The sequence below is a fragment of the Opisthocomus hoazin genome, chromosome 17 (genome assembly GCF_030867145.1).
Source record: "Opisthocomus hoazin isolate bOpiHoa1 chromosome 17, bOpiHoa1.hap1, whole genome shotgun sequence".
NCBI classification, from domain to species: Eukaryota; Metazoa; Chordata; class Aves; order Opisthocomiformes; family Opisthocomidae; genus Opisthocomus; species Opisthocomus hoazin.
In genome coordinates, this window is record NC_134430.1 from 42,665 (window position 1) to 63,583 (window position 20,919).

The 20,919-nt window shown below is 42.6% G+C and overlaps 1 protein-coding gene across 2 annotated transcripts; it reads left to right on the top strand.

The window, feature by feature from the left end:
* The first annotated feature begins 1,001 nt into the window (after positions 1-1,001).
* On the top strand, positions 1,002-16,190 carry RRAGC (Ras related GTP binding C). Of its 2 annotated transcripts, XM_075438114.1 has the most exons (8): positions 1,002-1,337; positions 6,165-6,368; positions 7,079-7,278; positions 8,152-8,266; positions 10,441-10,583; positions 12,014-12,162; positions 12,556-12,721; positions 14,147-14,233. In XM_075438114.1, the coding sequence occupies exons 1-7, from the start codon at positions 1,071-1,073 to the stop codon at positions 12,672-12,674; spliced, it is 1,197 nt and encodes a 398-aa protein (XP_075294229.1). In that variant the 5' UTR covers positions 1,002-1,070; the 3' UTR covers positions 12,675-12,721; positions 14,147-14,233. The 2 variants fall into 2 exon arrangements, with proteins under 2 accessions (XP_075294229.1, XP_075294228.1); XM_075438113.1 differs by lacking the exon at positions 12,556-12,721 and having other exon boundaries at positions 1,005-1,337; positions 14,147-16,190.
* Positions 16,191-20,919: the final 4,729 nt, after the last annotated feature.

Genomic DNA, 20,919 nt, shown 5'->3' on the forward strand with positions numbered 1-20,919 from the left:
GTGTGCCTGTGACTTGCGATTTCTAATTTGCCTCAATGTTCTATGGTCCCTGTTTCCCTGAATCGGCTTCACAGTTCTTATTAAATGTGAGGTTTACCTTTTTTTTTTTTTGGGGGGGGGGGGGGGAATCCATTTTAAAAAGCTGCATTTATCACCTGCCCTAGAACTAGGTCCTTTAAAGGCAACTGATGACAGGAAAAACAAAGGAGGGGAGGGGAGTGTAATAGCTGCCTTATGTATTAGATGTGCTGGCTATTAGTGCAACTGCTTCCTTTCTAGGATGAATTTTGCAGCTTGCCTTAAAGGTGTGGTAGGATGGATCGCAACTTTTGCTAAGGGCAATGTACAACCTGAAATCAAGGGCTAATGAATGTAATGGTTGCTGTATGTTACTACTGTACCTATTACTGATCTAAGGAGACCAGAGGAGAGCTAAATGAGGGGAAAATACTGTGTGAAGTCTTTAAAACAACAACAAAAAACCCCACCCTGAACAAATAAACAAACAAAATGCCCAACCCTCTGCAACAAAGGCGAGAAGAAAGCTCACTTGTCAGTTAGAACATATACCTAGCATGAAGTTGCAACATGTGGAAACAGAGAGGATAATGCTGTAGAAAATGCATCATACAGCTGAACATGTGCTCCAAGTAACGTGACGGGAGGAAGACAGAATAGGAAGGAAGAAGCAGCAGGCAGGTAAGGTGTTTAGTCGAGGTCGTCACAGGGCATGCAGGACTCCTTGGTCGAGCCGTCCCGTGCGAGGGCCGTAGCAGACGCTTAACCTTATGACTTCACTCGCTTCCGTCTCAATACCACCCCTTCTTCGCCGGCGGCGCCCGGCCTCCTGCTCGCCCCGCCCCGCCCGCTCACGTGCAGCAGAGCCGTCAGGTGACGGGTCGTCTGACCGGAGCCATCCTACCTCGTTGCCCTGCTGAGCCAATCGGCGCTGCGGAGCTTGATGCTAGCCAATCCGGGGAAGGCTGTGTGGTGTCGGGTTGGGTTGGACGAGCGGAAGGAGGCCCTGGGACGGGCCGCTGGTGGCTGGAAGGCGGCGGTCTCAGGCGGACATGGCGCTGCAGTTCGGCGGGCCGGGCGCGGCGGGCGCGGCTGAGGAACCGGCGCTGGTGGGGGGTAGCTTCGGGGCTGCAGACTCGTTCCCCAAGGACTTCGGCTACGGGGAGGAGGAGGAGGAGGCGGAGCTGGAGGGAGGCCCAGGGCCCGGCGGGCCCGGCGGTGGCGCGGGCGGGCCCGGCGGCGGCGCGGGCGGGGCGGACTCCAAGCCGCGGATCCTGCTGATGGGGCTGCGGCGCAGCGGGAAGTCCTCCATCCAGAAGGTGAGGGGCAGCCGGCGCCTCCCCGCCCCCGCCTGCCGCGCTGCCTCCTCGGCGCCGAGCTCTTTCTCCGTGCGGTGCTGCTGTTCAGTCTATTTCTGCTTTTTAATGCTGGCGCACGTGACGAAATTGGAGTGAACGGAGGCTCCTGCCTAAAGACGCTTACTTCTCAGAACCGACGCCAATCATCTGCCCTAGAGAGGAAGGTTATGTAGGTTATAGCCTTTGTAGTTCTTCACTTGAACGCCTCAAAAATAAAAAGTGAAGATACTGGTATGAAATTTATACTGAGGTGTTTTCCGACGGATGCGAAAGCACCGTGAGCGGTACAGGTGTGTGGTGGTTAGCTAGCGCTTCCGGTCGGAAGATAACTTGAACTGTTGTTCTGCCTTTTGATCCTTTGAAAGAGACTTCTGCTTTTGTATGAGCTCAAAGGCAGCCTCTGGTTTCCTGTAGTACGCTAGACTGAGCATACGAGAGTCACTGGTTGAGGAGATAAAACAGTTTCGGTGCCTTAGGTTTGTTTGTAGCCTTGTGAAGTCGCTAGTGTTTCTTAATAAAAATAAGACAAAACTGACTAGTTTCATTTGCCACGTAGCTCAAGAGAAGTGTAGTGCTAAGAATGATCCTTGTTCCTCAGTGCAAGTTTTGTATTTGCGGTCCCTATTATGACATTTGTAGGTGATATTTTTATGTGAAGGCGTTATTAGTGAAATGCACTGCTTCTCAAGCTCTAGACTTAAGGACCTCAAACCTTCTCAAATGCAAGTGTGGAGTCCTTCAGAGATTTTTGTGCAGACTTATGACTTGTATAACTGGACTTACGGTACTGTCTTTCTGTAGTAGGAACCTGGAAAGTGTTCAGAGTACCCGATTTTGGTTTTTTTGGGTGTGTAGGGTTTTTTGTTTGTTTGTCATTGTCACTAGACTTGCTGCCCTGCCTTCATAACATTGGCATAAATATATTATTGGGGAAGGAATTCATGCGTGTGGTAAAATCTAAAGCAGCAGCTTGTCTGGAGCTGCTGTAAACCTTTTATTTATACCCCTTTTTATTTAATGTTGTTAAAGAAATTAATTGCATTGGGGTGCAGGGAGTCAGAACCAACTGTCTCGTCCTTCTGTAGCAAGCTCTAATACTTAGGAAACCTTACACTAAGATATAATGTAGTTCTCCCAGAAAGTAGTGAGTTTCTTCAAAAACTTTGTCTGTCTTGTCTTCCTTTCGCTGTACTTACCTTTTTCCTTTGTCACATCACCACCCCCCCCAGTCTGTTCTCTAGAAAAAAAGACAGATGCTACTTCTGAGACTATCTCGTTCACTACAGCAGCTTAAGAAATCCACAAAATTAAAGCAAAGATTCTGGAAAGCACGGAAATGACAAAACGGTTTTATATCTTACTGCTGTTAGGGAATCCTTTGGAAGTTGCTTTTTTCTTTTTTACCTGTGAAGCAGCTGTTCACTTCAAATTAGTAGATTCTCAACACAATCTTGCAATACCTTTTCTCTCTCTTTTCAGGGACCTCCTTCCATCTGCCCATGCAAATTCCTTTCTGGACATCAGGGCAATAGAAATAGTCTAATATTACCTCAAGAAAAAAAAAAGGGGTTTACTATGACTGGAAAAAAAAATGGAGTTTGAAAACCCATTCTGCATTTGGACTTATAGGTAAAGCTGCCTATTTTTATGTGCAGAATGATCTTGTAATGCAGTGGGGAGACTGGTTGTTATGAAGGGCAAATTGCCTGCTTTGGCTGTACAGAGTTCATTGAGGCATGCTTTGTGGTGGCTTGGGACAACTCCCAGTGAAGGGTTCTTCCCTTCGGGTTACTTGCACTGTGAAGATTCTTGGAAAAGTTCTGGCTCCAGTTGATGTTTCCCTTCTGAGGAAAAGGATGTAGATTTCTCAGACATAAACCATTTATTCATGTTTGCAGACAGAGTGTCAAAATAAAAAAAAAGGGGGAACTATTCTACGTTTGTTACTTTTTCAGCAACTTGCAATTCCTGTGTTAGATATTCTCCTAGCTGTTTATAGGTGTTGCTACAATGTACCCTATGAGGTGTCTGGTGGTGGCTGGTAATATTTGATCATAAGCTCTTGTAGTAAAGATACTGTGGAAGTCATGCTTGTCACTTGATGTATAGGATTATTGTTTGGTGGTCTGGGAAATTTTTATTTGTATGGCTCAGGCCAACATTTCAGCTGGAAGTGAAACTTTAAATATGGCTGTTCTATGGTTTGTTTAAAAAAAAAACCAACCAAACAAAAAAACCCAAACACATGCTACCCCAGCGAGTCCATTCAGTGTTTAAGGTAGTGGGAATGAACATGTCGGACAAATTCAGCTTGTAGATCCAAGGAAAGGTAACTACTTGAAAATGGAGACAGAAATTATGAATTAAACAAAAAAACAAACCCAAAGAAAAGGACAGTCCAGAACCATGGAGACTGCATCAGGAGTGCAGCTTAACTGCCGCAATTCAAAAATAAAATCAAGTGCCTCTGTAGAGAAGTTATTGTAGAGAAAACGTTGACATGATGGGAAACAAAAAAATCCTGAAAATTCAGACTGCAGCAGTTCAGATGTGAATGGGAAATTCAGAGTGTTAAAATAAAAAATAATCTGAAAGTGTGTACTGCTAGGAGTGCTCAGGCGGACAGTGAAAAGTTCTTAAAATATGGTAAAAGCAGGAAGTCTGCTAGGAAGTCCACGAGACCGTTGGATGTTGAAGGTGTAAAAGGAATGCTTGGGAATCATAGAATGCTTTGGGTTGGAAGGGACCTTTAGAGGTCATCTAGCCTAACTCCCCTGCAGTGAGTAGGGACGTCTTCAACTAGACCAGGTTGCTCAGAGCGCTGTCCAAACTGGCCTTGAATGTTTCCAGGGGTGGGGCCTCCACTACTTCTCCGGGCAATCAGTTCCAGTGTTTCAACACCTTTATCGTAAAAAAATTTCTTCCTTATATCTAGTCTAAATCTACCCTCTCTTAGTTTAAAGCCATTTCTCCTTGTCCTGTCGCAACAACCCCTGTTGAAAATATTTTCCCTGTCTTTCCTGTAGGCTCCCTTCGGGTACGAAAGGCTGCCATAAGGTCTCCCCCTCCCCGCAGCCTTCTCTTCTCCAGGCTGAACAGCCCCAACTCTGTCGGCCTTACCTCCTAGGAGAGGGTGCTTCAGGCCTCTGATCATCTTTGTGGCCCTAACGGTAAAAGCCATAGTGAGGAAACTCAGCAGATCTGAGAATTTTACTAGCTCTGCCTCCATATGCCTAGTCAGAAGTGCTTGATGTCAGTGTGAGCCCTGTGCTTCCAATCAGATGCTTCCACAGCCTTTTTATTTGCTTTATCGAAGCTTTGTAAAGTGAGTAAGAGTGGGGGTAGATGCTAGGTGACAGAAATGGAACTTGATCAAAATTGTGTCCTGGTTCCCCTATTAGTGTAAAAAACAGAGGGGGAACATCAATTCCATGAAACGTGATGCTTTGGGAAGGAGGGGAAGGGAGGATGATGGCATTGCTTCTTGGAGACTCATCTGCTTTAAACTGGATTCACTAATTCTGTTGTGCTACCTGTGGGAGACGCTGAGTTCCAAAGAAGGAATGCTTTAAAACTGTGCTGCAAACCCTGAGGAATTCCTAGTCCTTGCAATATAGCCGCTGTGTATCTAGAACTGTTCCTACGTTTCCATACAAATGTCCTGCTGTTTAAAACATCTTTTAGGTCCTGGTTTCCTCAAACGTTTTCCTTGAGGAAGTGATTTTTTTTTTTTCCCCCCGTGGTCTTACAAATATAGGCTGATGTGCTACTTTGAACCTCACTAAACAACCCATTAACTACCCTGGGCGTGGAGTTCTTTGTCTTGCAGGTTTTTTGACAGAGATTGTTGCACTAGTTTTCTTTAATGGATGACTTCTGTAACTATGTGAAACATTAAAAAAGAATTACCAAGTGCTGTATAGGAAACATCTTTCTTTTTGCAGGCCTAGTGTTCGACCAGCTTACGTTTGTAGGAATATTTGTAATATACGGTTGAGTTGCTTTAGTGCAGTGTTCGCTGTTGAAACTGACTGCTTTTGCTAGAGGCTGCTTTGCTGTGGGGTTACCTGCTAGTTCTATTTGTTCAAGGAAGGGCTAAAATCCCGGGGGGGGGGGGGGGGGGGGGGGGGGGGTGTGTTGGGTGGTGGTGTTGCGTACTAGCAATGAGTATTTTTTTCATCACTGTAGCTAAACTGTTTACCAACTAGCATGAAAGCTTTCATTGTTTCTTTAAGGTACATGAAAGGAGAGGGTCAGCAAACATAATTCAGTTGTTAATAGATGGCAAACTACCTAGCTATTTGGGTCTCTGAAACTGAGAAGTTATTTTTGTATGCTTTTACTGTAGTTTAGGAACAGTCCGATTATGTTGTGTCATAACACTTGATTAAAAGCAAAATTTCCTTTAGGAATTTCTAAGACTGGAAAGGAACAGTTCTTAAAAGCTTGCCATTGCTTAATTAACGCTGTGGCTTTATACCAGATCTGAACTGGCTAATATAGCACAATGTGAAAACACTATGTTAGACTTGTAGCAAAGAAAGAGTAACTGGGATGTCTGTGTCTTTAGGCAGTCGTGTTATTTAGACTTGTGAAAATCTTTAACTGTATTCGGTTGCTTGGTTCTGGTCGAGGGTAGATTATTTCCTTAGCTGATGCAGGAAGCCTGTCTATTTTCCACAAGGAAACTGTACACTTTAGAATGGACAAACCTATTTGTCACCGAACTTTTACCAATCTCTTTCTAATAAGTTAAAGTCAAGACTATTATTTGTGTTCTTTTAACAGGTGGTGTTTCACAAAATGTCTCCCAATGAGACTCTGTTCTTGGAAAGTACCAATAAGATCTACAAAGATGATATTTCCAACAGTTCATTTGTGAATTTCCAAATATGGGATTTCCCTGGACAGATGGACTTTTTTGATCCAACATTTGATTATGAGATGATCTTCAGAGGAACGGGTGCTCTAATATATGTTATTGATGCCCAGGTAAATACAAATCAGTAAGAACTACAAGGAAGTTTTCTTTTTGATTTGTGTACGAGAGGAACGATCGAGAAGTTAATAATTTATATTTCTAGATAAGTTCATAAACATCTGTTATGTATGAAAGGATGCATAGGCAATCTAACTTCTGGTGTGTGATTTTTAGTTTTATGAAGTGACTGAAACATACGCTCCCGGTGGAAGGGAGTGGAAAGGGATGAGTACTCTGAACTTCACTTTTCTGCAATAATAATGAGAACCTGCTGTGCTAGGTGGTCTGAATTATCCCTTCCCTCTGCTGCTGACAGCTACGGACATCATTTAATAACAGCACACTTTTGACTTCAGTTTCAAGTACTGGTACTGTTGGGTATCTGGTAGCTTCTAGTGAACGTAGGATTTGCACTGTGGGAGGTTACCTGGTTACACCTTGGAGATCGCTGCTGCCTTTTGCTGGAGTTGAAGTGTACTCTCCCTTTTGCTCTGAAGCCTAGTTTTGTGTAGCTGAGCGTTGTATAGTTAATGCAACTTAATTTACATAACAGAATCTAAGTTACTTGGATTTCTGATGCTCCAAGGTATTCTCTTCTCCCATATTTCTGTGTAGTTACAGAAGTGAAATTCTTGCACTGAAATATTTTGTCCTTGTGCAGAATGGAATAGTTATTGGAGATAAAGCCTTGTCATTCATTCCTGCCAAAAATGACTTACAGGATGACTACATGGAAGCTTTAACAAGACTCCACATTACAGTTTCAAAAGCCTACAAGGTCAACCCAGAAATGAACTTTGAAGTTTTTATTCATAAAGTTGATGGCTTATCAGATGACCATAAAATAGAAACTCAGAGGGATATTCATCAGAGGGCTAATGATGACCTTACGGATGCTGGGCTTGAAAAACTTCACCTTAGGTGAGTTAAAGATTCTGGCATATGTGATTCTACTGTTGCTGATATGCATACAGAGTAACAGCTTTTAAATGTAATAGTCAACAGACCGGAGAAAGGCCTCGTTAGTTTCTTAATAGTACACAAACTCTCATTCTAAAATACACTCCTGAATTTATGGCCAAGCCTCAGCTGTTAGGCTAACTAAAATAAGGCAGGCTGCTGTATGAGATTCTAATTGACAGATTTATTCATAAACTTGCTGATAATCAAGGTCCTCTTGCATAATTTTCATTCAGCATAACAGGCCAAATTTGTACATGTGTCCTGGAGGGACAGGGGCAGGGGAAGGAGAGGGGAAGCTGCCTGGTGTCTACTGCTGGCTAGCACTGACTTTTCAGTGTGATTAGTTTTAAAAGCTTAGTCTCTTACTTGATACTTGGCTCGCTTTTAAGGTGTCTTCTATCAATATCTTTAAAACAAGCTCTGTTTTTATTGCTGTTTTCATTCTCGTGGAGCCTTTAAGTATTGCCAGGATGTCTTGATGTTAATGTGAACAAAGCGAAGGCCAGGAATGGGACTTCAAGAAATCTAGTCAAGCATTTAATGCCTTTGTGATAAGCATTCTGTAGGGTAAGTGTGCTGTGAAAGCATATTCAAATTTTTCTCTCTGTTCTCCCATGTCCTGGGGACGGGGGAAGTCTTTCATATTTACTCCAGTCACTCAGAAATTAGGTTCTCGGTGCAGTGGTCAGATATACCTGTGAGAAAGGCATCCCAGCTAAATCTTCAGGCCTTAATGTTAAAAAAACATAGCTTTAACATTTCTGTTGCAATTCTGAAATACTCTTGAATCTTTGCTCTTTTTTCTTCCTTTTCCCTCCCTCCTCATCTCAGCTTTTACTTGACCAGCATCTATGACCATTCAATATTTGAAGCCTTCAGTAAAGTGGTACAGAAGCTCATTCCGCAACTGCCAACGCTGGAAAATCTACTAAATATCTTTATATCAGTAAGTGTTAATCTAACAGAGCTTTGAGTGAAATACGCAGAATGGTAAAGCAAGTCCTTCTACTACGGAAGGAGCCAGCAATGTGTGCTTGCAGCCGGCAATGTGCGCTTGCAGCCCAGAAAGCAAACCGTATCCTGGGCTGCATCAAGAGGAGCGTGGCCAGCAGGTCGAGGGAGGTGATTCTACCCCTTTACTCCGCTCTCGTGAGATCCCACCTGGAGTACTGCATCCAGCTCTGGAGCCCCCAACATAAGAAGGACATGGATGTGTTGGAGCGGGTCCAGAGGAGGGCCACGAAGATGATCCGAGGGCTGGAGTACCTCTCCTATGAGGACAAGCTAAGAGAGCTGGGGCTGTTCAGCCTGTCAAGTCTCCGGGGTGACCTTATAGCAGGCTTCCAGTACCTGAAGGGGCCTACAGGAAGGATGGAGAGGGACTTTTCACAAGGGTGTGTAGTGATAGGACAAGGAGGAATGGCTCTAAACTAAAAGAGGGCAGATTTAGATTAGATATTAGGAAGAAATTCTTCAGTGTGAGGGTGGTAAAACACTGGAACGGGTTGCCCAGAGAAGCTGTGGATGCCCCATGCCTGGAATTGTTCAAGGCCAGGTTGGATGGAGCTCTGAGCAACCTGGTCTAGTGGAAGATGTCCCTGCTTATGGCAGGGGGGTTGAAACTAGATGATCTTTAAGGTCGCTTCCAACCCTTACTGTTCTATGGTAAGGAATGCTGGCTAGATCTGCCCTAGGGAGATTTGGGTGGCACTCATGTTGGTGTACTCTGCTGGCCCGGTTGTCTGCATTAGAAGCTCTTTCCCGCAGCTAAATTGTACTGGCGCATGCTTTGTGCATGTTTTGCTAAATACTGACCAAGCATAATTTGGCTCGTTACAACTGTTGATACGGAAGTTTTCTGTCAGCACTATGTACCGGTTAGTTTGCTAAGGCACTTGGTCTAATGTAGCTGTATTGGCAAGAGATTTTTTGCATAACAGGAACTTGGCCTTGAACTAAACTGTCTATATCATGTGGCCTGTGAGACTTTTGCCCTTATTCTTTTAGTGTTTGTGTTTCTTATAGAATTTGTGACATAAAATTTGCTGCTCTATACTTTAAATTATATAAAATATAAAATATCACCCTAGAGACAAGGCTGAAGTAGCGTGTCTCATTTAAGTTATGTCTGTGAGGCTGTTGCAGTCATGTGGACAATATGAAAAAAAAAAACAGTTGCGATTGAGAGGAGCTGTGTGCGTCAGACGTGTCACCCCATGCTACTGTATAATGTTTGTTTCCTGTGTTGGTAGAGGACTGTCTGTAATAACCTGGCCCAGTGGATAAAGGGCATGTTAATGCTTACCCTGCTCAGTGCCGTGAGGGTATGAAGCATGGTCCTGATGCCAAAAGGATCATCTGGATGTCCTCAGGATGCAGCCTTGGGTATTCAGACTAGCTAGGAAAAAGCGATAAGGAATGCCTCTAGCGCATAAATAGCACTTTGCCAGAAATGCATAGTTTATATGTGGTAACTTGCTTTAACAGCAGAAGGCTTTTGAACTTAGTATGACCACGTGCACTTTGCCAAAGTGCTCAGTTACAATTGGGATGGTACAGTTGGCTTGGTGCTTTTCCATACCCACAACTGTGATAATGTGATAGTCTTTATGGAGTCATAAGTTTTTTGCTCTGCATGTTAAACTACATGGCAACTGCCTCACAGGGAAACTGAACAGCCAAGATACTACAAGCGTAAAATTTAAGTGTCAGCATACTACTATAAAGTAACTCATCTCTGAGGCTGGTTCTTCAGGTGGATGTGAATGTGTGGCTCTTCTGGAGTTAACGGAACCACAGAAGAGGAAAACTGCTGAATTTGGCTTCTGGAAGCATATCACCTTAATTATGATCTGGTAAATAATAAACTAAAAAGAATTCTAACTGAGTCCCCAGCTTTATTTTTGTCAGCTGGAAGGTGATGTTGATATGTACTGTGGCAGCAAGGGTATTGTATTTATGAACTATATGCACTAAATCTTGATTCTGTCTTAAGCCTCTAAATTGGTTATGTTTAATCCATTTCCTGCTATTAAGAATGTGAAAGTGTATGAATTCTACTTGAGATTTTTAATATGCATTTACTTTAAAAATTTATCCAAATTCTCTCTCTCTCTGAAGAATTCAGGCATTGAGAAAGCTTTTCTCTTCGATGTAGTCAGCAAAATCTACATTGCAACAGACAGTTCCCCTGTGGACATGCAATCATATGAGTTGTGCTGTGACATGATTGATGTAGTGATAGATGTTTCCTGTATATATGGGTAAGTGATGAATACTCTTAAGAAAAAAGTCCTTAAAAATTGTAGAATAGGTTGCAAACCGTACAAGTGGTACTGGCTTTGTCATCCAGTAAGATGCTGTTAATTGGTCTGTAGAGCACATTGGTCCTGTAAGTAACTAGAATAAAGGCAAATGATTTGGCAGCTGAATTGAGCATTTGTACTCAGTTTGTTTCCCCCCACTCATGGCCTTAGACGGCCATCTGACATTTGTCAAACTCAACTGTTTCATGTAAAATATGAATACTGCTGTGTCTCATTTGGCGTGTGGGTGCAAGTATGTTAATACCTGCAAGTAATTGGGGTTGATAGTATGCCATAGCTCGTAGGCGTAACTTGCAGTCAGATTGCTTTGAGACTTGCCACTATCTGAACAGAATAGCTTTTGTGAGGTCGGCTTGGCTCTTGCTCACTTTCTCCGAGGGATGCATATAGTGCTTGTTTCTCACAATTTATGGCTGAATTGTACTTCACAACGGATTTTTGAAGTGGCTCTAGAGAAGCAGTAACTTACTTTAGAACTGTGGTTGTAGCCTGGAAAGTACAGTGCTGCCACGAAATACCACAACATTTAATGGTCTGTCTCCCGATGGGTCAGTCCAGGGTTGTGTAACTGTTTGGTTTGGGTTATTTTCAGGAGTGAGTAGCTTGCGATACCTCTTCTGCTTCTACAGTAATTTAACTAACACTAATAAATTGCAGATAGAAAGCAGCGTCCTAATCTTTTCTTGTAAATGCAGGCTCATTTAAGACCAAAAAGTGTTCTGCTCCCTGTTGCACCTCCTGCCCCCCTGCCTTGCTAAGGAAGCCTTTAGATTAATTTACCGAAAGTAATTTTGCTGAGATGTCACTCTATTGACATTTCTATGTAGAAGTCCTGCATTAGAATCTTCAAACTAATCACCTGATACCTTTCTGTGGCACAGCAAACTCAGTGAGATAGTGAGTAGCAGTGACTCTTTGGTTTGAAGGTAAACTATGCTATAGCTAATGTACTATACTACCTCCGTTAAGAATTCTCAGCCGTAAGCTGAAAACAGTATCGACTAAACAGCCACCGCTCTTAGTTTGATGTCAAAAGAATGTATGCTGATAGCTTACTCTTAACTGCTTATCTAAGATAGATAGTATCCTGTGAAGGCCTCTAGTCTGTTTAGGTCTAGCTTTCCTGAGAAACTTAAGGCGTGGTTCTTGGACTAGATGATCCCCAGAGGTCCCTTCCAACCCCTACCATTCTGTGATTCTGTGATAATGGTCTTAATGATAGTATTAAGACCTGCACTGTAGGTTCTTCACTTGCTCACCGTTTAATATGAGTAATATTCTTCTAACTGCATTTAACAGGTATTTGTCTTGAAGTTACATATGCATGCCTACTAGATTATGTCTTGGATTAACTCGTTCTTTCTTAGGTTAAAGGAAGATGGCACTGGAAGTGCTTATGATAAAGAGTCAATGGCAATTATCAAGCTCAATAACACAACGGTGCTGTACTTAAAGGAAGTAACAAAGTTTTTGGCATTAGTTTGCATTCTTAGAGAAGAGAGTTTTGAGCGCAAAGGTAAGGACTTGCCCCCATTGAAGGGCTTTTATCTAATGTTTTTTATCAACTGTAAAATACTAATATGACTTTATAAGTCATCTTGATTTTTTGTGTAACTCAATTTATTTAATTTCTTTTGGGAGGAATTTTCTGCTTTCCTAGAGATAGGTATAGAGAGGTCTTATTTTTATTCTTGTGAATCATCGCTTTAATTGCTGTCCTCCTGCTGAAATGCTTTGTGTAGCTAATGTATCCTATGTCACTACCATCAGCTGTAGTGGAATCAGCAGAATGGAGTAATGCTTATTATGTTCTGCTAGACAGCTGCTGTATTGTGAATAGCCGTATTTTTTATCACGTGTCACACTAATGTAATTTTTTTAACGTATGACTGAAAAAAATCATATTAAGGTTGGAAAAGACCTCTAAGATCATCAAGTCCAACCGTCAACCCAACACCACCATGCCTGCTAAACCATGTCCCGAACTGCCACGTCTACGCATTTTTTGAACACCTCCAGGGATGGTGACTCCACCACTTCCCTGGGCAGCATGCTCCAATGCTTGACAACTTTCGGTAAAGAAATTTTTCCTAATATCCAATCTAAACCTCCCCTGATGCAACTTGAGGCCTTTTCCTCTCATCCTATCACTAGTTATTTGGGAGAAGAGACGAACACCACCTCACTACAACCTCCTGTCAGGTAGTTGTAGAGAGCGATAAGGTCTCCCCTCACCATCCTCTTCTCCAGACTAAGCAATCCGAATTCACTCAGCTGCTCCTCATAAGACTTGTACTCCAGACCTTTCAACAGCTTTGTTGCCCTTCTCTGCACACTCTCCGGCACCTCAATGTCCTTCTTGTGGTGAGGGGCACAAAACTCAACACAGTACTCCAGGTGCAGCCTCACCAGTGCTGAGTACAGGTGCATGATCACTTCCCTAGTCCTGCTGCCCGCACTATTCCTGATACAAGCCAGGATGCAATTGGCCTTCTTGGCCACCTGGGCACACTGCTGGCTCATGTTCAGCGGGCTGTCGACCAGCACCCCAAGATCCTTTTCCACCAGGTAGTTTTCCAACCACTCTTCCCCAAGCCTGTAGCGTTGCATGGGGTTGTTGTGACCAAAGCACAGGATCTGGCACTTGACCGTGGTGAACTGCATACGATTGACCTTGGCCCATCGATCCAGTCTGTTCAGATCCCTCTGCAGAGCTTTCCTCACCCTCAAGCAGACTGACACTCCCACCCAATTTGGTGTCATCTGCAAACTTACTGAGGGATCACTCAATCCCCTCATCCAGATCATTGATAAAGATAGGAAACAAGACTGGCCCCAAAACTGAGCCCTGGGGAAGTCAACAGTGGTAGGCTAGTACAGTATGTGGTAGGAACTTAGAACAAAATGATTTAATACATTGCAGGTCTAACCAACCGTATAATTGCTTGGACCTGTAGGAGATGATGGTATGAATGGTCTTGCATATGTTATGGGGTAGAGATGACATCGTAGGCCCTAATTTCAGAGTATTTGCCGTAAATGGTGACAGTACTTGCCTTGGCATTTTAAAAAGAGAAAAAGCAGCTGTGTTCTCTTAATAACTGTACTGTATTTGATCTCAAAGTTTTTCTCACCACAGTTAGGATACATATTGATGACATATAGTGCAAGATAACATTCAAGTGATGGTCGTGCTGTACTAGCATGTTTTTGGGGGGTAGAGTCTTCTGTTGTCCCCTCACCTGCTGTTTAATTATGAATATACACCTTGCATTCCAACTGAGTACCTTTTTTTTCTAGAAACTGAGACAGTCTAAATTAATACTGGCTTCAGGAAAACTTTTTTCAAATCTTCTGAATCCAAATTTGTACTAAAATAAGTAGCAAAATAGCTGTTGGTTAAATTAAATATTTTCTACTTCTTTTGAAGCTCTGTTGATTATGTAAATGTGCCAAGCTGAGCACATTTTTTCCTCTCCCTTCCCCCTCCTTCTTGACAGGTCTGATAGACTACAATTTTCATTGCTTCCGCAAAGCCATTCACGAAGTCTTTGAAGTAGGTGTTGCCTCCCACAGAATCTGCAGCCATCAGCCAAGCGCCTCAAATATGAAAGCAGTGACTCACAATGGCACACCCAGAAATGCAGTCTAGAGGAAAACTAAAGATGTTGGATAGACTTGTCAGCTCTTCACTCCAAAGTTCTGTGGAACAAGAGAAGAGTAGTCTGAAAGCATGAAGTGTGTTTCACAGGAGAAGAGTGGTGCTAACTGTGGAACAGCAGCTTGTAACTCATGTCGGACAACTGAAACTACTGTAAAAATACTTCGAGGCCAGTGGAGTTAGAATTGCCGGTTTGAAACCAGCTTTATTGCAAGTGCAGTGGTTTTTCAGTTTGGAGTCCTATCTTAAAAGTCTGTCTCTGACTGATTGCCCAGTCGAAACTTACAAATGATTGAGTTGAGCTTTGTGTGAAACACTGAATAGTCACTTGCTCAACCTCTTTTTTTTTTTGTAATTAATCTGTAGAATAGCCACTTTTGCTTAAGTTTATCCTTTTGTCATACAAAAAAAAAAATGGTGTTATTATTTAGACTTGTGAAAATCAGGCTTTTTGTTTGGTGAGGCTGGTCTCACAAATCATTCCATAAAGTAGTTCTTGCTCTCGCCAGTTATGTTCAGAGTATTCTTGTGAATTTTGTACTCGTTTAGTGGATGCAAGGTAGAGCTCTGTTTTGGTGGTTCTATGTTTGTTTGAAGAGCTGACCTGGAGCTTCATTTTAAGAGATTGTGATACTTTGCTTTCAGACCACGCCTCTTGGTATGCCCCCTTTGATGGAAGGGAAGTATTAAAACCAGAAATAAACTACCTGCTCTCTTTTGCAAAAACATGGATGTCATAAATTTGTGTGATTAATCCTGTTCACAGAACAACTGCATGGTTAACTAAACTGAAATGTCTGCCATGTGTTTGAATAAACCAACCACTTTCAGCTATTCCCAAGTGAAGAAATGACAAAGTTACTGACTTTTGATGGTGGATCTCTCTCTACCCTCTGACTGATAATCAGGACAATTCCTAGGAAAATGTCTGAGGGTGTTATCCTTGCACAGCAATTAAATATCAATGTGCCACAACCTACTAATAATACTGGACATTGAAAGTGCGTTCATTCTGTACTGTGGCAAACACCTTCTTGTTTGTCGCCATGCAATCTGAATAGGATGGTGTTTTTTCTGATTTTATGAATGCTGGCTTTCATACTATGGGAGGTATATCTGAATTGTTTTAATCTAATTTATTGGTATTATTACTGCAGATGTCATACTGTATATCAGCCGTGCTATGCAGTAAGCTCAGCTACTGGCCTGTAAAGATCTTGCCTCTTTTTACCTGTCCCTATATGTGTATAGTTGTTGCGAAGCCACTGGACCATCTGACTATACAAGTGCCACTATAAAAGTTTCTGCAAGAAGATCTCTAACTGTAAGCGATCTCTGCAACTTACGTATTTATGTGGTCCGAAATAACCACGGGATTACTTCTGTGCTTATGGAATGGATTTTCACTGAACTATGTAAAAATGAATATACATGCATTAACATTAGGGTGTATGCACATACTGTGTAAATGTTTTTCCTTTGTTTTAAAGGTGTTGAATGATACTAAATACATAAAGGATCTGCTCCAAAAGTTACCACAGTCAGCAGAGCACTTGGGAACTCAAGTGCTCCAGTTCAGTTCTCTTAATAGCAGTTGTAGTTCTGAACCTAGGCTGAGCCGCTTTTTGGTAATAGAACTGCAGGGTTTTTTTTTTTAAGGAAGTGCTGTGGGCTTCTAAGTTTGGGTTTTGCAGCTTGCGAGCTCTATCACAGTGTTCTAGTACTCAATGTGAGAGGAGAAGTAATTGGCAAGATCACAGGAAGGAAGAAACATTCCCATTTGTGCAGTTAGTTTTCCATGTTGTAAGTACGCGTATGTTCCTCTCTGTCTTCATTCTCTACACGATTTTGTGCTAATAAAATGAGAAAAGGTCAAGCTGTAACCCTGTTGTTTTTGTGGGAGAGTGAGACACTTCAACAAACGTCTATAAAGCCCTGTATGTTTAAGAAAATTTTAAAATACCACGTTATCCTCACAGTATTTTTTCAAAAAGTTAAAATTTTTAAAGCCTCATATGGGAAGGTGGTATTTTATTCAGCCTGAGCTTTCCTCTCAATTGAAAAGCTGACTCCAAACGCTGACTCCAGACTGACTCCTCGTTTTTCGGAAAATGACTCTAGACTCTAAATGCATATAAATGATGAAGTAACTTGCTCTGTTCTTTTGATTAACGATGAGCCTTAGGCTGTGTTCTGAAATTGTGCCTTCTGGTGTGTGTGTTGTAGGTGGTTTTTTCTTTTTTCTTTTTTTTCTTTTGGTCAGCATTAGCTTCCTCTGGAATGGTTGCATTTACTAAAGGTTAGTGGTAGCATCTCAAAACAGAATACTGATTTTTTTCACTATTAACTGAACAATATTAGCTTTAAAAGTTAAATGTCTCTTGTGAGGAGCATGGTCTTTCTTCAGTGTACTACAACTAGTCTTAACGTCCTTCCTAACATTAATCAATTTAAGTCAGATGCTGCTCTTCAAGTAGAGTGTTACTTAACCTGTTGCAGCTTTAGCAAGGCATTTTTGGTTTCTGCTGAAATCTTTATGCAGCCAGGGAGGGAAGGGGAAGGATATGAATTTGCTGTATTTTCTCCTTTGTGCAGCAACTCGTCTCCCTTTCCTGTGCTGACCTGCTGCAGGGAGAGGCCCTATTAGAGATAAGGGAAGGCAATATCACAGTCTCTCCAATAAAAGGACTGAAATTGTGAAGGAGACCATCGACTAGTGCTTCACCTTTCTGCCTTTTTTTTTTTTTTTTTTTTTTTTGCTCTGAACCTGTAGTGGCACAGACGCTCCGCAGTCTTTTTTTGCAAACAACTGAGGACGTGCGCTTCTAAGGAGAAAAAAGGTGCAGACGGGAACCAAACATGTGGGGTAAAAGGGGACTAGCCTGCAGGGAGAAAAAATGCAATCTCCTTCTGTTACAGATTAAGGCAATCCCTTGCCATATACCTTTCAAAGCTTCGAGGTGTCTGGCACCAAATAGTGGCTAATCACTGGCTAGGTTTCCAGCTGACAATCATGCCAGCTGTAGCATAGGAAAGGAAAGGAGGGAAAGGCCAACCCTGGGAAGAGGGACAGAAAAGATTGTGTGTATCTGCTGTGCTGAAAACTTAAATCGCCTGTTGTTTGGCTGGAAGAGCGAGCGATCTTACCTCGCTTCTTCTCAGCCCTCCCCAAAAGTCATGCCGAATCACTTGCGTACCTCACGGTCAGCAGCTGTAAGCGTGGGGCTACACGGAGCCGGGGTCTCACCTTCACGCAGCAGGAAGGAAGAACTCCCGTCGCGTGGGGGCCTGCGGCTAACGGCCCTCCCTCTGAGACACCTCGTCCCCGCGCTGAGGAGAGGCGCCGGTGGCGAGCGCTCTCAGAGCCCCTGCCCGGGAGCTGAGCGGAGCTGGGGCCGGGGCCAAGGCCAGGGCTCAGTCTTCTCCCGCGGTGGCTGCCCCAGGCAGCAGGGGGCGCCCAAATGGCGCGAAGGCACCTGTCGCTCGGCTTCCGGGCGGAGCGGGCGTTTTCCCGCCCGCTTCCGTTCTTGTCCGCGGTGGCGCGGGTGGGCTTTGTGGCTGGCGGCGTGGCAGGTGGGAGCACTGGCGCGCGGCCGACCCTCGCGCCGTTGCTCGCCTGAGGGGAATCTCGCTCACAGAGCTGCCGTCCACGGGATCGCTGCGTGTGGACGCTCGGCCTGGCGTGGATGCCGAGCTGTCGAAGATTGGGAGTGTTTCGTCCGTTGCGGTAAGGGATGCGAGAGGCTTTGGGAGCTGCCGGGCGCTCTGAGTATGTACCGTCTGCACCTGTGCGTGTATGGTCTTTTTTCGTTTACGAAAGATGTTGTGTTCCTTAATAGTGCGGAATAGGAATAGCGGGTGGGTTTATTTTTTAGATTTGAGTACCTACTCGCGGTAGATGGCACTCTTGTAACACGTCAACAAGATTTTAAAAAACGTTTCCTTTACCTCAGCTGTCCTTTTCGCTTGGTGTCTTAGGTAGGTCTTACTTGGGACAAACTCACACCCACTTACTGCTGCACAGTAGAACAAGTTCAGTGGTGTTTGTAGCTTTTCCTTGAAGACTGAGTTAACTTTTAGAGTAGAGCAGCTGAGGAAAATGGTGTTGTTTAAACATTTCTGTTTTGTCAAGTGCCGTTGTATCCCAGGTAAATAATTTTCTTTTATTTTTTTCTTGCTTTACATTTGCTCTGAGTCGTGCAGCTGTGCCTGTGGCCATTTTCTCCCTTCCTTTCCTTTTCCCACTATGCTTTGCCTTCCCAGCACTGATTTCTACCCTGAGAGTTGCAAATGGGTAGCAGGAGGGAAGTTCCGGAGGTGCCTTTTCTGAATACTGGAGTGTTTTTTTGAGTCAACTAACGTTTGGTAAAATTCTCTTGCCTTGTCTGGAAAAATACAGTTTTGTCCTCTTGTCTGTTAGTTCAGGTGCAGAGTAAATGTTTTTTGGCTAAGATCCATTATGTTAGGGTTTTCTCCTTTCTGTTATGAACAGAATATTTCTCTATGTCTAGAGCTGTTGTCGTATTTGTTTATTTTCAGTATGACTGTGCACCTCTGTTTTGCAGCTACGTGTGATATCTTTTTTAACTTCAATATTTGTTCTCACCACGTATGTGTAAATGGACTGTCAAAGAGGAGGTACGGAGATGACAGAGCCAAACTCTTAATAGTGGCTGATGGTATGATGAGGGAGAGTGACATCAAGTTGCAGTGTGGGCAGTTCAGATTAGATACTAAGGAAAAAAGTCTTCACTGAGAAGGTGATGTGGTACTCAGAACAGGTTCCCCGGAGAGTTATGGATCTCCATTCTAGGACGTTTCCAGGCTTCAGCTAGGGAAAGCTAAGGCTGACCTGATCTAGTGTTGGCGATAGCTTTGAGAGGGAGGTTGGATATGATGACATTCAGGGGCTCCTTACATCCAACAGCTCTGTGATGCTGCAAAATATTTAGAACTCTGCTAGCTGAAGAGTATAAGCAATAGACAAAACATTTTCTAATTTGCAGTATATATGTGGTTAAAAATACATTATCACTGAAGAGAGATCGATGGTAGGACCGCCAGGCATAGGTGTGTGGTCTGTAGTGTGCAACGTGTTTAAGAATAGCAAGAAAAAGGCTTTTTTCTCTCTGTAAGTGGTTTGGTATTCCCAAGGGAATGTGAGGTAAGTAAGCAAGTGCTTGATTAATGTTACGCAGAAAGCTTTATACTGATGTAAACATTGCACAGGACCAAGCAGTAAAAGCAAAATAAAGTGTATATTACACGCCTTTAATTTAAAAATGTATATCTGTTTTAACTAAATTTGTAGTTTTAAAGGATAGATTGCCGAAGTTTACTGGTAACCAAGCAAATATGCTGAACTTTTCTTAACTTGTGGCTATACTAGCTGCACTTCTGTCTGGATTTAAGAATTGTCATTCCTCACTGCTCCTGAGCTTCAAAGCTGTATGGTACTGCCCCATTTGGTCTTAATGTGTGAACAGCTGTCCCTTAGGCATGAGGAGGAAAGAAGTGCCAATTTCTTCATTTTTATTTAACCCTAAATTAATCTTAGCTTGTTTTGTGGGTATGCCCTGAAATCCATGTAAAGATGGTGCTAGTGGGTGTTTGTGTCCAGGTGCGCAGTTCTGTTAATAGCACCATTATAACAATGTGGACCTTGTGAAACTAGGAGAGAGAGCCATATCACAGAGAAGATTGCATCGTTTTGGTATGATTTTATTTAAATTTGTAAGTTCTTCCCACTTTTAGTCAGGAAGTGGATTGGGTTTCGAGTTTGTTTGTTTTAAATACAAGCATTTTTGTGGTTCTAAATAGAAGTAAAAGTTGCTACTTGACAGTGTAGATATTTTCCTCCTTCTCGCTCTGCTCCGATATTTGTTTTGAAAGCTGTAATTTTTCTGGGTGTAAGCAGCTACTGTTTTGTTTCTGTGATTGACCTTCCAGATGGTTGTGTTTGGGGTGAAATATTAGTTAAAGAATTTATAGCAATATAATATATTCAGCAAGAAAAGAAATGTCATTGAAACAGCAAATAACTTACGATGTGCTTTTTAAAAATTCAAGTTTCATTATTTCACAGAGGAATAGATCAATATTCCATCATTTAACAGCTGAGTTTAAAAACCTGCTGTGAAGTGAAGCAATATATTTGATATTAGATGTAAGCTACTTTGATGTTAATTCGCTGGTTTTGTGTCACTTAGGGTCAAAAAAGCCTTCCAACCCCAGTCATGACTCATTATATCATTATGTTAGGCACTTACTGTATCGTCACAGCTATGCAATTCATGTACAACAGAAAGTGTGGCAGCATTTTTAGCTACTTCGTTACACTGCCAATTTCTTGATTTCTTAAAAAAAAAAAAATCTGTTTCGCTTCAAGCAGAGTGGCATAGTTTGTGTCTATAACATTGATTAGGTCCTGCCTGGGAACAGTTTTCATGGTATTTTAGAAATGTAAATAAAGGTACTACAGTTTTATTTTTCATTGTTGCTGTGACAGCATTGATCCCAGAAATAAAATGTGAGCTGTATCAAATAAAAAAAAAAAAACCCCAAAACCAAAAAAGCTCCCAACTGAAACCCTAAATATTTAGTGATAATACA

What these genes read in the sequence shown, in the direction of transcription:
- RRAGC (XM_075438113.1), top strand. Translation starts at nt 1,071, where the DNA reads ATGGCGCTGCAGTTCGGCGGGCCGGGCGCGGCGGGCGCGGCTGAGGAA. An exon ending in GGAAGTCCTCCATCCAGAAG is followed by an intron (nt 1,338 to 6,164) that starts GTGAGGGGCAGC and finishes TTCTTTTAACAG; the next exon opens with GTGGTGTTTCACAAAATGTC. An exon ending in GATGTTTCCTGTATATATGG is followed by an intron (nt 10,584 to 12,013) that starts GTAAGTGATGAA and finishes GTTCTTTCTTAG; the next exon opens with GTTAAAGGAAGATGGCACTG.